Genomic DNA, 17,156 nt, shown 5'->3' with positions numbered 1-17,156 from the left:
CTGACTATAATGATTGTGTGGAAAGCGATCTGTGATAGGATTAATCAGGTTTAGTGAATTTGTCAAGATTATTTTGAATAAACCAAATATGTTAAATCTCAGAACTCTTGTAGTCCACACGTAGCCTCACCAATGCTCCTTTTATGAGTTTTAAATATGTGCAATAAACTTAATTAATCAATGAAAGCAAAGTTGTTGTTATAGTTTAGTTAGTTATAAGCTAATCCTTGAGCATCTGTGGTGCAGATGGAGCATATTTGCGGCTTTTTGGTGGTAACAAAAAGGCCCAATACTCGTGACTTGGCAAAAAACATGCTGGAATGAAGAGCTACTAATTCTGACCCAGAGACCTCCATTCAATTAATTAAATAGGATAAAATCTTGCAATGGACAGAGAAGTTCAGAGATGCTGTGTGTTAAAGGCTGGCTTCAATATAAAGTTTGTCCAGATAAATGACCTTGACCCTTGAATTCATAATCATTTTGCTCAAAGTTACTGAATTTGGGAAAAAACTAAGATGATCTTAAAATAAAAGAATAAAATTATTCTTAATTTGAAGTAGGTCAAGTCTACATTTCATCAGATCAATGTTAGCCTAACATAGGCTAAACTGACCTGGGACCCGTTTTATGAAGCACAAAACAAGACATGGTCCTTCATATGTATACACAGTACATGTGGTTCCCCTGGAGTAATTACAACAAATACGTTCAATATTGAAAGTACCATGGGTTTTTTAGCTCACCTGGTCCAAAGGACCGAGGTGAGCTTATGGGATACCGCAGCATCTGGCGTCCGTCGTCTGTCGTCCGGCGTCCGGCGTCCGTCAACAATCGACTTCTTCTCCATAACCGCTGGTCGGATTTCAACAAAATTTGACTGGTAGCATCCTTATGGGCTACTAACTGAAAATTGTACAAATGATGGGGCTGACCCCCAGGGGGCCTGAGGGGCGGGTCCAAAAGAGGTCAATTTGGCTATTTCCATATAAACGACTTCTTCTCTGAAACCAAGCATGGGATAGCACCCATAATGCAATGGTAGCATCCTTATAGGGTGGGGATTCAAAATTGTACAAATGATGGGGCTGACCCCCCGGGGGCCTGAGGGGCGGGGTTAAATGGGGTCAATTTGGCTATTTCCATATAAACGACTTCTTCTCTGAAACTAAGCATGAGATAGCATTCATAATGCAATTGTAGTATCGTTATAGGGTGGGGATTCAAAATTGTACAAATGATGGGGCTGACCCCCGGGGGGCCTGAGGGGCGGGGTCAATTTGGCTATTTCCGTATAAATGACTTCTTCTCTGAAACCAAGCATGGGATAGCACCCATAATGCAATGGTAGCATCCATATAGGGTGGGGATTCAAAATTGTACAAATAATGGGGCTGACCCCCCGGGGGCCTGGGGGGCGGGGTCAAAAGGGGCCAATTTGGCTATTTCCGTATAAACGACTTCTCTGAAACTAAGCATGGTATAGCACCCATAATGCAATGGTAGCATGCTTATAGGATGGGGATTCAAAATTATGCAAATGATAGGGCTGACCCCCCAGGGGCCTGAGGGGCGGGGTCAAAAGGGGTTAATTTGGCTATTTTCATATAAATGACTTCTTCTCTGCAACTAAGCATGGTATAGCACCCATTATGCAATGGTAGCATCCTTATAGGGTGGGGATTCCAAATTGTGCAAATGATGGGGCTGACCCCCCGGGGGGCCTGAGGGGCGGGGTCAAAAGGGGTCAATTTGGCTATTTCCATATAAACAACTTCTTCTCTGAAACTAAGCATGGTATAGCACCCATAATGCAATGGTAGCATCCTTGTAGGCTGGGGATTCAAAATTGTGCAAATGATAGGGCTGACCCCCCGGGGGCCTGAGGGGCGGGGTCAAAAGGGGTTAATTTGGCTATTTTCATATAAATGACTTCTTCTCTGCAACTAAGCATGGTATAGCACCCATTATGCAATGGTAGCATCCTTATAGGGTGGGGATTCCAAATTGTACAAATGATGGGGCTGACCCCCCGGGGGCCCTGAGGGGCGGGGTCAAAAGTGGTCAATTTCCATATAAATGACTTTTTCTCTGCAACATAACATGGGATTGCGCTCATAATGCAATGGTTACATCCTTATAGGGTTTGGATTCAAAATTTTGCAAATGATGGGGCTGACCCCCCGGGGGCCTGAAGGGTGGGGTCAAAAGGGGTCAATTTGGCTATTTTTATATAAACGACTTCTTCTCTGCAACTAAGAATGGAAGAGCACTTATAATGCAATGGTAGCATCCTAATAGGGTTGGGATTTGAAATTGTACAAATGATAGGGCTGACCCCCGGGGCCTTAAACGGCAATAGATGCGAGGTCAAAAAGGTCAATTAGGCTACTATTTTCATATAAATTACTTTGTCTCTGAACCTATGTATTGGATAGCATATTTGTATGGTATCAATAGCATCATTGTATGGTTGTGATTCAAAATTAAACTTTGGGAGTCAATTTTGCTTATTTTGTCAGAGTATTGTGATAATTACTAACAAAAAACCAGGTGAGCGATACAGGCCGTCTGGGCCTCTTGTTTTATTAATTTTCCTGTCTTGTAGATATTTGGCATCACCATTAATTTTCTTCTTCCTTATTAGACATTGGACTGCGTATTGTTATCATTTTCTCGATTGTTGTCTTTGACACAAGAGTGATACGAGGTGTCGAATCTAGTATATGGTAATCAGGTACTCCCGCCCTGATAGATCAGAGAAGCAAGAATACAAAGTAAGAAAACTTCAAAAAGAGGATTCACAAAGGAACTGAAGAACCATTTGTAAATGAAGACATCGATATTATATGGGAAAACTGGAAACAAAGAGAAAATATACTGCTGAAGCCTCCCTAGGAGCAAGAAATATCAAAGAACAAAACAGGAGAAAGCGAACAATAGCTTATTACGGCAGCAAAAGTTAGAGGTCGTAAAAAAATGGTTTACTGGTCAATAATGAGAAATGAAAAATGTACACCAACGAGACTAAAGGATGCGATAGATGCTGGACAAATACAGATGAAAGAATTCATCATGGCTCTAAGGAAACTGGAAACAGTGGGAGAGCCGAAGAACACTGACATCATTGAAAAATTTTCCAGAGGGTGGTACAGAAAATCCAACATCAAGAAAACCATGGAAAACCACTACCCAAGGAACATTTTAGTTTCAGAAGGTAGGACAGTGGCATAGGAAGATGAAACGTAATTTGTAACAACCCCCCGCCCCGCACCTACAGGGTCTCCCCCCGGGAAAAAAATACGATTTAGAATTGCTGAGATGAGTTTTACGATGTATTTTAATGATTATAAAGCGTTCTTAACATGGTAATTTTTCGATTTAAAGCTACCTGCATTTAGAAATGATAAGTATAAGAACATTATGCAACCCTACTCGATCTGAATATGCCGGCTTCACACCATCGGCACATTGTTGTGTAACATAAAAAAAACTGAATTAATTGTCTCGCTAAGACATATAAACAAATTGATCTTTTAAGAGAAATTTTTTAAATAGTACATAGAATCCCTTGATGGACATTTTAAGTCTAGTTCGTGTGTATTGAATTTTTACTATTTAAGGATTGACATTATGTGCTTGAACGTTTTAGGAAATGCGCCGCGCAGCGGAAAAATTTCTATAATGAAGTACCGTGAAAATGTGCAGGAGGACCCTTTTTTCTTTCAAATAAGCATTTTTAGAAAATTTCAGTTAGCGAAAATGGGGGGGAGGAGGGCAAAAAGACATGTTTGCCCCCCCCCCCCCCGTCCTGGGGAACGGGGAGGGGGGGCTGTTGCCCTACGCCCCTGTAGAAGTACAGTAAAACAACAGCTACACTACGAAACATCAGAGTGAAAAGTGCACCGAGCCGAACGCTAAATTTGAGGTCTTTGCCGACTTTGAGAAGGCCTTCAATTTCAAGTCTTTTATCCAACAGTGCCAAAACAACCCTAATATATTAACAGAATGTCGCATTCTGATTGAAATACATTTAGTGAAGATCATTATTTTAATCAGATTGAAAATGGTGTACATAACGTCTTGAACGAACACTGCTTAAAAATAGTAAATAATCTGACTAGCATTGGGAAACACAGTAGTGAAACAGGATCCCACGTAGCCCGAGAGATTCTGGCCCTGACACCAGACTTGGACATTATGACAGATAGATGTCTGGCCTATCTGTTATAATGTCTAAGTCTGGTGTCAGGACCAGGGTCTCTCGGGCTAGATTCCACGGTGATTGGATTTCCCGTTCTTACAGTAAAGATCCAATTATGTACAGAACAATAGGAGATCCAAAGTGAATACTATAATAATACCCCAGACTAGAAGACAAGGTAAACCCCGGAATTAATGGACACAGGTAAGATCGAAACGCTTTTCAGGAAATATTATTATATCAACAGAGGATATAACAAGAGGTTCATATGAGAACTGGGGCATCACAGGTCAGCAAAATCACATATCAAGTGGATTGGTTATACAATATTAATTGGTATCAGTAGGATATGTACACCGCTAAGAAAAAACACTGGAGGAAATTGGATCGGTCGAAAAAAACATGGATGGTGACAGTCGAGTGGAGACGTTCATTGCTGTGACGGGGAGTAGTTGTATTGGCAAGGATAGCAGTCAGACACGGGAGAATATACATTGATAAAAGCAGCAGTCAGAGATAGGGCAATATGCATTGGTAAGGACAGCAGTGAGACAATGGAATGTGCGTTGGCAAGGACAGCAGTGAAACAATGGAATGTGTGTTGGCAAGGACAGTAGTGAGAGACAATGCAATGTGCGTTGGCAAGGACAGTAGTGAGAGACAATGCAACGTGCGTTGGCAATGACAGCTGTGAGACAATGTAATGTGCGTTGACAAGGACAGCAGTGAATGCAATGCAATGTGCGTTGTCAAGGTCAGCAGTGAGAAAATGGTATATGCGTTGGCAAGGACAGCAGTGAGAGACAATGGAATGTGCGTTGGCAAGGACAGCAGTGAGAGACAATGGAATGTGCGTTGGCAAGGACAGCAGTGAGAGACAATGGAATGTGCGTTGGCAAGGACAGTAGTGAGAGACAATGGAATGTGCGTTGGCAAGGGCAGTAGTGAGAGACAAGTGAATGTGCGTTGGGAAGGACAGTAGTGAGAGACAAAGGAATGTGCGTTGGCAAGGACAGCAGTGAGAGACAGTGGAATGTGCGTTGGCAAGGACTGCAGTGAGAGACAGTGGAATGTGCGTTAGCAAGGACAGTAGTGAGAGACAATGGAATGTGCGTTTGCAAGGACAGTAGTGAGACAATAGAATGTGCGTTGGCAAGGGCAGTAGTGAGAGACAATGGAATGTGCGTTGGCAAGAACAGCAGTGAGACAATGGAATGTGCGTTGGCAAGGACAGCAGTGAGAAAATGGAATGTGCGTCGGCAAGGACAGCAGTGAGAGACAGTGGAATGTGCGTTGGCAAGGACAGTAGTGTGAGACAATGGAATGTGCGTTGGCAAGGACAGTAGTGAGAGACAATGGAATGTGCGTTGGCAATGGCAGTAGTAAGAGACAAGGGAATGTGCGTTGGCAAGAACAGCAGTGAGACAATGGAATGTGCGTTGGCAAGGACAGCAGTGAGACAATGGAATGTGCGTTGGCAAGGATAGCAGTGAGAAAATGGAATGTGCGTTGGCAAGGACAGCAGTGAGACAATAAAGGTGCGTTGGCAAGGACAGCATTGAGAAAATTGAATGTGTGTTGGCAAGGAAAGTAGTGAGACAATGGAATGTGCGTTGGCAAGGACAGTAGTGAGAGATAATGGAATGTGCGTTGGCAAGGACAGTAGTGAGAGACAATGGAATGTGCGTTGGCAGAACAGCAGTGAGACAATGGAATGTGCGTTGGCAAGGACAGCAATGAGACAATGGAATGTGCGTTGGCAAGGATAGCAGTGAGAAAATGGAATGTGCGTTGGCAAGGACAGTAGTGAGAGACAATGCAACATGCGTTGGCAATGACAGCTGTGAGAGAATGGAATGTGCGTTGACAAGGACAGCAGTGAATGCAATGCAATGTGCGTTGTCAAGGTCAGCAGTGAGACAATGGTATGTGCGTTGGCAAGGACAGCAGTAAGAGACGATGGAATGTGCGTTGGCAAGGACATCAGTGAGACAATGGAATGTGCGTTGGCAAGGACAGAAGTGAGATAATGGAATGTGCGTTGGCAAGGGCAGCAGTGTGAGACAATGGAATGTGCGTTGGCAAGGACAGCAGTGAGAGACAATGGAATGTGAGTCGGCAATGTTAGCAGTGAGAGACAGTGGAATGTGTGTTGGCAAGGACAGTAGTGAGAGACAATGGAATGTGCGTTGGTAAGGGCAGTAGTAAGAGACAAGGGAATGTGCGTTGGCAAGAACAGCAGTGAGACTGGAATGTGCGTTGGTAAGGACAGCAGTGAGAAAATGGAATGTGCGTTGGCAAGGACAGCAGTGAGACAATGGAATGTGTGTTGGCAAGGACAGTAGTGAGAGACAATGCAATGTGTGTTGGCAAGGACAGTAGTGAGAGACAATGCAATGTGCGTTGTCAAGGTCAGCAGTGAGACAATGGAATATGCGTTTGCAAGGACAGCAGTGAGACAATGGAATGTGTGTTGACAAGGACAGTAGTGAAAGACAATGGAATGTGCGTTGTCAAGGACAGCTGTGAGACAATAAAGGTGCGTTGGCAAGGACAGCAGTGAGAAAATTGAATGTGTGTTGGCAAGGAAAGTAGTGATACAATTGAATGTGCGCTGGCAAGGACAGTAGTGAGAGACAATGGAATGTGCGTTGGCAATGGCAGTAGTAAGAGACAAGGGAATGTGCGTTGGCAAGAACAGCAGTGAGACAATGGAATGTGCGTTGGCAAGGACAGCAGTGAGACAATGGAATGTGCGTTGGCAAGGATAGCAGTGAGAAAATGGAATGTGCGTTGGCAAGGACAGCAGTGAGACAATAAAGGTGCGTTGGCAAGGACAGCATTGAGAAAATTGAATGTGTGTTGGCAAGGAAAGTAGTGAGACAATTGAATGTGCGTTGGCAAGGACAGTAGTGAGAGAAAATGGAATGTGCGTCGGCAAGGACAGCAGTGAGAGACAGTGGAATGTGCGTTGGCAAGAACAGCAGTGAGACAATGGAATGTGCGTTGGCAAGGACAGCAATGAGACAATGGAATGTGCGTTGGCAAGGATAGCAGTGAGAAAATGGAATGTGCGTTGGCAAGGACAGTAGTGAGAGACAATGCAATGTGCGTTGGCAATGACAGCTGTGAGAGAATGGAATGTGCGTTGACAAGGACAGCAGTGAATGCAATGCAATGTGCGTTGTCAAGGTCAGCAGTGAGACAATGGTATGTGCGTTGGCAAGGACAGCAGTGAGAGACGATGGAATGTGCGTTGGCAAGGACATCAGTGAGACAATGGAATGTGCGTTTGCAAGGACAGAAGTGAGATAATGGAATGTGCGTTGGCAAGGGCAGCAGTGAGAGACAATGGAATGTGCGTTGGCAAGGACAGCAGTGAGAGACAATGGAATGTGAGTCGGCAAGGTTAGCAGTGAGAGACAGTGGAATGTGCGTTGGCAAGGACAGTAGTGAGAGACAATGGAATGTGCGTTGGCAAGGACAATAGTGAGAGACAATGGAATGTGCGTTGGTAAGGGCAGTAGTAAGAGACAAGGGAATGTGCGTTGGCAAGAACAGCAGTGAGACTGGAATGTGCGTTGGTAAGGACAGCAGTGAGAAAATGGAATGTGCGTTGGCAAGGACAGCAGTGAGACAATGGAATGTGTGTTGGCAAGGACAGTAGTGAGAGACAATGCAATGTGTGTTGGCAAGGACAGTAGTGAGAGACAATGCAATGTGCGTTGTCAAGGTCAGCAGTGAGACAATGGAATATGCGTTTGCAAGGACAGCAGTGAGACAATGGAATGTGTGTTGACAAGGACAGTAGTGAAAGACAATGGAATGTGCGTTGTCAAGGACAGCTGTGAGACAATAAAGGTGCGTTGGCAAGGACAGCAGTGAGAAAATTGAATGTGTGTTGGCAAGGAAAGTAGTGATACAATTGAATGTGCGCTGGCAAGGACAGTAGTGAGAGACAATGGAATGTGCGTTGGCAAGGATAGTAGTAGGAGACAACGGAATGTGTGTTGACAAGGACAGTAGTGAGAGACAATGGAATGTGCGTTGGCAAGGATAGTAGTAGGAGACAACGGAATGTGTGTTGACAAGGACAGTAGTGAAAGACAATGGAATGTGCGTTGTCAAGGACAGCTGTGAGACAATAAAGGTGCGTTGGCAAGGACAGCAGTGAGAAAATTGAATGTGTGTTGGCAAGAAAAGTAGTGATACAATTGAATGTGCGTTGGCAAGGACAGTAGTGAGAGACAATGGAATGTGCGTTGGCAAGGACCCATGACAGTAACTATGACAACTAAATTTTAAGCAATATTCTCAATACCTTTTGGGGTTATGAAGTCATAGACAAAAAACGGAAGGCCATTCTTCACCTGTCCATCCGTCTTTTGTCTATAACTTCATTACCCCAAAAGATATTGAGAATAATGTTTATAATATAATCAGATAACTCAATCAGGTACTAATTAGGCATAAATTTCCGTAATTTTACTTACTTACAATTAAATTGAGTTATGGCTCTTTGATATCTTATTCAATAATTCAGGTTGGCCAAGGTCTCTGCCGCTTTTAAAATTCCCCGCGAAAATGTTTTGTATTTATGACGTCATAATACGTGACGAACAATTCTTTCGGTCTATGGAAAAATAACCTCAAAGATCTAACCAATAGAAATGAGTGTTACACATGAAATTAAATTACATTCTCATAAGTGTAGAAAATTACATGCAGACAGGACACACATATATATACATAGACATTTGATAAACAATGGAAATACTTCATTATCTCTCTTTTTTATTAATCTTACAAGTGAAACTAATTCGTCATCTACAACAAAATTAAAAAGAGTATTGAATTTAAAGATAGCAATTTCTTTCTGCTACTTAGCATTTGACGGTCATTACAATTAAATAAATAATGAAATTCGTCTCCAATGTCGTTTTGATTACAGAAGTTACATGTTCAATTTATTCCACTGCTAATTTGCTAGTACATGTTCATTACAGAACAGGTTAGCTAGTCGTGCAGGGAGATGTACACAGTAGATGTTTTTCTAATATTAGGTTGTGTTCATAAATTCTGTATCTGTCCCTTTTGATGAGTTAAAATATCACTTTTCCAATTATATACGAATAAGTTTTAGTAGTCATACACAGGGGAGCGGTTCAGAAATATATCGAGGATTAGGATGTCAGTTATACTTCGGTCATAACCGATGACGCAACCCCTTCCGATTAGCCTTATTTTAGCGCGGTTCCCGGCAGGACATCAGACATGGCCGGCAGGTGGCCGGGGCTCTCAAGCAGCAACGGGGATTTACCATAAGAGATTTAAAGGGGCAATTCAGTCTAAGAGAACATTAAAATTTGTACATATATCGGAAAAAACAAGTTCTAATGGAAATTAGATCAGTCGGTTTTACTGTGATATGCCTGAAAAGCCCATGGTTGTGACATGTGTGTAGATGTTCAAACTAGCTCGATTCCGCCATTACACATTGTGGTCGAACTTCTTGTATGCCGAACCCTATCCCTTGCTCTTAGAGTAATGCAACTTTTGTCTAGAACTGCTCAAATCGCTCTGATAGTAGTGTGTTTACCTTATTAGGTGAATTGTCTTGCCTAAAAATCATTTTATCACCTTCTCAGTGGTTATGTAGCTTATTTGTTTGAGTGAATTGTCCCTTTAACTCAAAGTTAAAATCATTCCTGTGTCCCGTAGATTTCATAACCGGCCACGTGTCCTTCACGCGTCGTTTATTTAATAAGTATCGTTCAAGATACAGTCGGGAATCGAGTGGCAATCACGCCGCCCGACATTCGGCGGGCCTGGTACATCTATCGTTCATTATCCGTAAGACATTCGTACGGTGTCCGGAGAATGGGCCGGTTATCGCCAAGACATCTTATGATAATCGGCCGATTAGTATTGGATGCTTGGTGTACATACTCTGCTTCGTTGTCCCCCAAATAATTCTCGTTTGAAACAGACGCCGATTACCGCACTGCCACTTTCTTATGTAAATGATGTGCGAAACATTTAATTTGTTCACCGATATTGTCCGATGTCGGGAAAATGGCCAAAACCAGCGGTGTACTAGTACTCCCACAGAGACCTAGCACGAATTTTTATTTAACTAGCAGTATACATATATATTATAGCATTATTATACTAAAATATATGTGTGTTTACTGTTAGTTAAAAAAATCTTGTCAGGTCCCTGTGTGTACTCCAGATTACCTCCTATGCCGGATATCGGCCGATCATTGTGACCCAAGCATTTGCTTGGAGAAGGTGGCGAGGGGGTTTGCCCTACCCCCGCCTGAAGGAGTCCGTTAATAGTTATCTACTTGATTTCAGCACTTTGTCGATTGTGCTTTGATATAACTTTCTGTTTTCTGAGATACTGTATACAAAAGACTATTACACTTTAATAGTTTAACAAAACAAAATGGATTACAAAATATACAGGCAATAAAATGATAAGATAGAGATAAGGATCGACTTCCTCTTATTTGCTCCAATACTGCATCCTGACAGTGATACAAGACGATTTGTAGAGATACAAAATACATGTATATGCACGAAGTATTTTGGCAAACGTTGAATGATTAATGTCACTAGATAGATTGAAATATAAATAAATAACACATTGTCCTACTCCAACAATATTAGAGGTATAGCACGACACATTTGATCATTAGTCGTGATCGTCGTGTCGGTAATGCCCATCAAAAGTTTCTCAATACCGACGTCTAGCATTACTGGATTAACAGAATTCTGTCTTTTGTAAGGCCACTTAGAGGTGACATTGAAATATGTGTCGTACCAAGAAGTCTTAATCACGTGACATTTCCTCCCCTAGCGAGTTGTCTCGCGCTTGTGGAAGTGGACTTTGAAGTCAGCAGGACAATAGGTGATGTTTAATGTTCCTTGGATCGGGTCTGAGCTGTCTCGTGTTATCGTGTAACGTTGAACCAGTGACGTCAAGAACAGCGTCAGGTTCGTCCGAGCTATCTGTTCACCAATACATAAACGTTTTCCTGTAGAATTCAATAAGGTAACAGTTATTTTTGTGATGGTAAGATTTTTACAATGAACTCAGGATATTAAAGGGACAATTCAGTTAAGCTAATTCTGTTACATATCACCACGAAGGAAAATGTATTGTTCTACATTCCTTATGAAACATATAACAAATAATACTGACAAATTTCACGACATTAGTACATATGTGTTTTGATTGATAGCATTGAAATTCAATATGATTAAGCAGGTACAACATGTACGCTCTACCCATACCCCGAGTCAAAGTCACGCACGTTAAACAAATGCAATACAGTATACATAACCACTGAGGAGTTGATGAAATTATTTTAAGACAAGAACATGCATCTAATGACGAAAAAACACTGCTGTAACAGCGATTTGAGAAGTTCAAAGCAAAAAATTCTTTACTACACTGACAAGGGCCAGGGTTCGGCATACAAAACATCTGACGACTACTGTATGTATAATGGACAATAAGCGAGTTTAAACATTTCACATACATTTCACTATGGTGGGCTTTTTTGGCATATCACAGTAAAACCAACTAATCTAATTTCTACTAGAAATGGGTTGTTTCCGAAATATGTGCAAATTTTAATGTACTCTTAGACTGAATTTGTCCCTGTAGGTATTTTTGGATTCAGCGGCGCCATGCAGTTCTTCTATTGTAAAATTAAGAAGGCAAATACCAAAACTTGAAAGAGATTAAACTATATCATTTAGTTTAGGTATGTAATTAACATAAACTCGAAAAATTATATACCAAAATAATATGCTAACGATTTATAGGAATGACGTTTCTGTGGATGCACACTTACCAAAGAAAAATGGAATAAAGGTTTCTGGTTTGAAAACCTTTCCTTCTCCGTCAATGAAGCGATCAGGATTAAATTCGTACGGATTTTTGTAATTGTTTGGGTCTTTGAGTACAGAGTCAATATTTGGTATGATAGTCGATCCCTTAGGTATAAAGTACCCGTCGAGAGTTGTATCACAGGTTGCTGTGTGGAGCAGACCAACCGGTGCTACATCAGCATGCCGGAGGAGCTCCATCACGAACGCCTCCACGTACGGCATCGCCTGTTTGTCAGCCATGGAGGGCAGCGTGCCTGGTGGGAGGGCGTGGTCCACTTCCTGTTGGAGGCGGGTTTGGACTTCCGGGTACTGTGTAAGGTATGCCAGACCCCATCGTAGTGTACTAACTGTGGTCTCCAGACCCGCAGCAAACATGTCGGCAACGGTCTGGATCACTTGTTCTTCTGTAAATACGAAAATTCTAATGCCGAAGTAAAGCGAGACATATTGAATTTAACTTTACTATACAGATCTGGTTCATTATTAATTGTAGGGCTTTTTAATGATGTCATTCAAATGTCCTTCAAGAACGAACCAGTCTATCAATTATATAGATAAACAAGTAGCAAATATAAGTTACAGTTGAACCACTCTTGGGCGTTTTAGTTGGTACGTCTAGATTAAAATCGAAATTTAGAATTCCCTGTCGAACAATTACTCTGCCGGTCTGTTGTCCAAGTAATGTTTCTATTTTCTGAAATTGCATCACTACACATACGTCTATGAATAACATTTTTATTTTACCTTATGCCTAAATACCTACCGTCCGGCTCGTCGTGGCCTTTAAGATACGCCTGCATTAGGTCACGTGGTTCTCCTTTCTCTAAACCCAATTGCCGCCTCATGCCAATCATTCTCCTTACAAATGACGTAGTTTTGAAGTATAACTGTTCACATTTGGCATGACGGAACAGATCTATGGGCAAGTGTCGAAGGAATGGTAGAAAGTCCATAATGACTGCTTTTGCTGTAGCATGAACTATATTATTGTTGTCATTGACAAAAGTTTTGAATTCGTCTGAATTCGTATCTGCTACCTGGCCAATGGTGACCTCTCCCACCACGCTGGAAATAGCTTCGTTCAGAAGTTGTGTAGGGTCTATCGCCTGGCCATCTACTGCATCAATGCCGTCACGTAAACGATGTATCTGTTTATGAATAATCGCCTCCAATATTGTTGTTCTTGAACAAAAGTATCTGAAGTTTTTCAAAATTGTCTGTCGTTGTGCTTTCCATTTGGGACCATTTAGTAGAATTATACCTGAAAATAATGACCAAGAAGCTATGACTGAAAGCAATAAATTAAAAATAAAGAAATTAGCCCCAGTGGCGATTATGATGATACCATTGTTTTGACATCGACAGTTTCTACCTTTTCTCCTAGAGTTCTGCGCTTTGTTTTGCCATATAATTGTAGCGTACACACAGAACTAAATCAACATGAACAAACCGTTTTACATTAATGCTGTCGTCGTACATTGTTTATTGGTTTCATTTACAAAAACAGCAATAAATTAGTGTATATAAGTTCTCGTTTGGGACAATACAATTGAACTGTACGAGGATCACTGAAGGCAGTGACTTTGTAATGTACATCTGGGACTGTTTGGTCCCCTTCCCCAAGAGGGCATTTGCTGTATTTTTCCAATTCCATGATTTCCTAAAGAAAAAATAACCTTCGGAAATATACATATATCAAGGTACTAACACTTCAACAATGTTAGAGGTTCTAAGTCAGGGCCCCTACTATCATCGTAAGTAATATCAAGGAAGAAAAATGAGGTATTTTCTTAATTCAAACAGTATACGCTCCTTAAGGTTGTCGAATATGAAATTTAGATGTAAAACTCCCGTTACTGTAACTGTTGATCTCAATGGTTTAGATTAGTGACAGTGTCATGCAGAGGACATGGACTCATTACCACATCCGTCTAAGTGTCAACTAGACTGGCCTAAACAATTTAGAGATGTCTTAATCAAGCGACAAACGATGAGACCGGAGGTCAGTAGTTGAATAACCATGTTCACTAGAATCGATATTTGGTCGTAAACACCCTGTACATGGTCCGTTCTCTTGTCAACAGCATAGATCAATACTTACATCATATATGTATGGTACTGACCACAATCGCAACGGAACAAGGCATGTTATGTATGAATGGTACGTTTGGGTAGTGTAAAAGTTAACCACTAGGTAAACTTCGAAATGAAAATGTCATTTGTACGTATCTAAAAATAAAATAAACTTCATGTCACCTACCGTTGTCTTTACATAACTCCATGTCACCTACCGTTGTCTTTACATAACTCCATACCACCTACCGTTGTCTTTACATAACTCCATGTCACCTTACGTTGTCTTTACATATACATAGCTCCATGTCACCTACCGTTGTGTTTACATAACTCCATACCACCTACCGTTGTCTTTACATAACTCCATGTCACCTACCGTTGTCTTTACATAACTCCATGTCACCTACCGTTGTCTTTACATAATTCCATACCACCTACCGTTGTCTTTACATAGCTCCATGTCACCTACCGTTGTCTTTACATAACTCCATGTCACCTACCGTTGTCTTTACATAGCTCCATGTCACCTACCGTTGTCTTTACATAGCTCCATGTCATCTACCGTTGTTTTTACATAACTCCATGTCACCTACCGTTGTGTTTACATAACTCCATACCACCTACCGTTGTCTTTACATAGCTCCATGTCACCTACCGTTGTCTTTACATAACTCCATGTCACCTACCGTTGTCTTTACATAGCTCCATACCACCTACCGTTGTCTTGACATAACTCCACGTCACCTACCGTTGTCTTTACATAGCTCCATGTCATCTACCGTTGTTTTTACATAACTCCATGTCACCTACCGTTGTGTTTACATAACTCCATACCACCTACCGTTGTCTTTACATAGCTCCATGTCACCTACCGTTGTCTTTACATAGCTCCATGTCATCTACCGTTGTTTTTACATAACTCCATGTCACCTACCGTTGTGTTTACATAACTCCATACCACCTACCGTTGTCTTTACATAGCTCCATGTCACCTACCGTTGTCTTTACATAACTCCATGTCACCTACCGTTGTCTTTACATAGCTCCATACCACCTACCGTTGTGTTTACATAACTCCATGTCACCTACCGTTGTGTTTACATAACTCCATGTCACCTACCGTTGTCTTTACATAGCTCCATGTCACCTACCGTTGTGTTTACATAACTCCATGTCACCTACCGTTGTCTTTACATAGATCCATGTCACCTACCGTTGTCTTTACATAATTCCATACCACCTACCGTTGTCTTTACATAACTCCATGTCACCTACCGTTGTCTTTCCATAACTCCATACCACCTACCGTTGTCTTTACATAACTCCATGTCACCTACCGTTGTGTTTACATAACTCCATGTCACCTACCGTTGTCTTTACATAGCTCCATGTCACCTACCGTTGTCTTTACATAACTCCATGTCATCTACCGTTGTCTTTACATAATTCCATGTCACCTACCGTTGTCTTTACATAACTCCATGAAGATCGAATGAGGACGATCAGAGAAGATGTCTGCATTTTTGACGAAGGCTGTGTGAAGGAGACGGTAGCTACTGATAACCACAACAGTTGTACTTCCGATCTCTAGGCGGTATATATCTCCCAGCTTCCGTCTTTGTAAGGTAAACGTTTCCAGCAAGTCTCGCTGGGCCAGTAATGGTAAATGACCGACTACTGGCAGACAGAATGGAGGACATGGGGGCAGGTTACGTTTGGGTCCTCGTCTGGAGAGTTTATAGACCACCAGGAACACCAAGGTAAAGACAAGTCCAGTGGTGACGTCCATGTTTACAACACTGTCCAGTACAATCACCATTACTAACAGATTTACATAACCACAGCCGTTACAGTCGAGTAGCTCCGTTTGTACTATACACATGTGCTTATAAATAGATCTAAACAACAATTAACTACGGTACTGGGTACGACAGCAATATATCGATTTTAAGGGCATGTTCGTAAGTCGTACAATCCGGACTACGATCTGAACTGTTTAAGAACTTTGATCGGCATTACAAATGGTCAGCAGAATACCACAATGTAATTATGTAATTATGTAAATTAACACCGTTTTAAGCTCTTATGGTGTCTGGAGGCGTATCCTTGTATACAGTCGATGACCAATCAAGTAACATTAAAAACATGTGGGAGTAAATATAGATGGCTCATTGTGCCAGTGCTTGTTTAGGCGTGACTGATACCACATTTTCAGGTAGACTGTTCCATGTATCCACAATTCTACTGTTGAATTTGTTTTTAGTGACATTCAATCTAGCACTGCGCTTCAGAATGTTTTTTGAGTGCCATCTGGTGACAGTAACGGGAGACATTGTAAAGAGCTTGCCCTTATCCATAATATCGATATCATTGATTATTTTGTAGACAATATCTGCTCGTTTCCGTCTGTACTGAAGACTGTGTATTCCTAGTGATCTGAGATGTTGTCCATACGTCAGGTTATTTATACCTTTCACTCTTTTTGTAGCTCGTCTCTTGGTAAGGTAACACTTCAAACGGAGATCCGGTGTAAAGTACCGCCGCTGTTGTGTAGGGTTACCCTTTCAAGTGAAAAGTTGGAGTAAAGTAACACCACCGGGGTGTAACGTTACACTTTCAAGTGAGAATTTTGTGTAAAGTTACACCATTTTGGTGTAACATTGCACACTTACACCAACTTTGGATTGAAGTTACACCAAAGGAGCAGTGTTTGGATTAACTTTACGCTGGGAATGGTGTCTTCGTTTGAAAGGGTAACCTTACACCACAGTAGTGTTCGCTCAGTATTCGCTCAGTTGACATCATTGGTAAGCTAAGACTAGCTTGTGGAGTTGTATTAAAGTTTCTTCAAACAATGACATTGTGTACTCCTAACGCGTACTATGCACTTCCGGTTGCTTAAAATAATGTATATACAGTCATTTCATTAATGTTGAAATCCTTTTCCGTTGTTAGGGGAACAGGAGATATA

At 41.5% G+C, this 17,156-nt stretch overlaps 1 protein-coding gene across 1 annotated transcript; it reads right to left on the bottom strand.

Annotated features, from left to right (window-relative positions):
• Positions 1 to 10,615: 10,615 nt before the first annotated feature.
• Positions 10,616 to 16,928, bottom strand: LOC138323058 (cytochrome P450 2C8-like). Its single transcript, XM_069267386.1, has 4 exons — positions 15,647 to 16,928; positions 12,873 to 13,370; positions 12,073 to 12,513; positions 10,616 to 11,247 (listed from the first exon to the last, which is right to left on the bottom strand). Exons 1-4 carry the CDS (start codon positions 16,065 to 16,067, stop codon positions 11,066 to 11,068), a joined length of 1,542 nt encoding a protein of 513 aa, XP_069123487.1. The 5' UTR covers positions 16,068 to 16,928; the 3' UTR covers positions 10,616 to 11,065.
• Positions 16,929 to 17,156: the final 228 nt, after the last annotated feature.

This window comes from Argopecten irradians, chromosome 5 (genome assembly GCF_041381155.1).
Source record: "Argopecten irradians isolate NY chromosome 5, Ai_NY, whole genome shotgun sequence".
NCBI lineage: Eukaryota > Metazoa > Mollusca > Bivalvia > Pectinida > Pectinidae > Argopecten > Argopecten irradians.
This window is presented reverse-complemented; position numbering and strand designations above follow the sequence as displayed.

Excerpts from the sequence above, each read along its gene's own strand:
- LOC138323058 (XM_069267386.1), bottom strand. The coding sequence starts at position 16,067 with ATGTGTATAGTACAAACGGAGCTACTCGACTGTAACGGCTGTGGTTAT. Across the intron at positions 13,371-15,646 it reads GGAGTTATGTAAAGACAACG|GTATAATTCTACTAAATGGT; the intron begins GTAGGTGACATG and ends CATTATTTTCAG. Across the intron at positions 11,248-12,072 it reads CTTTATTCCATTTTTCTTTG|GAAAACGTTTATGTATTGGT; the intron begins GTAAGTGTGCAT and ends TGAATTCTACAG.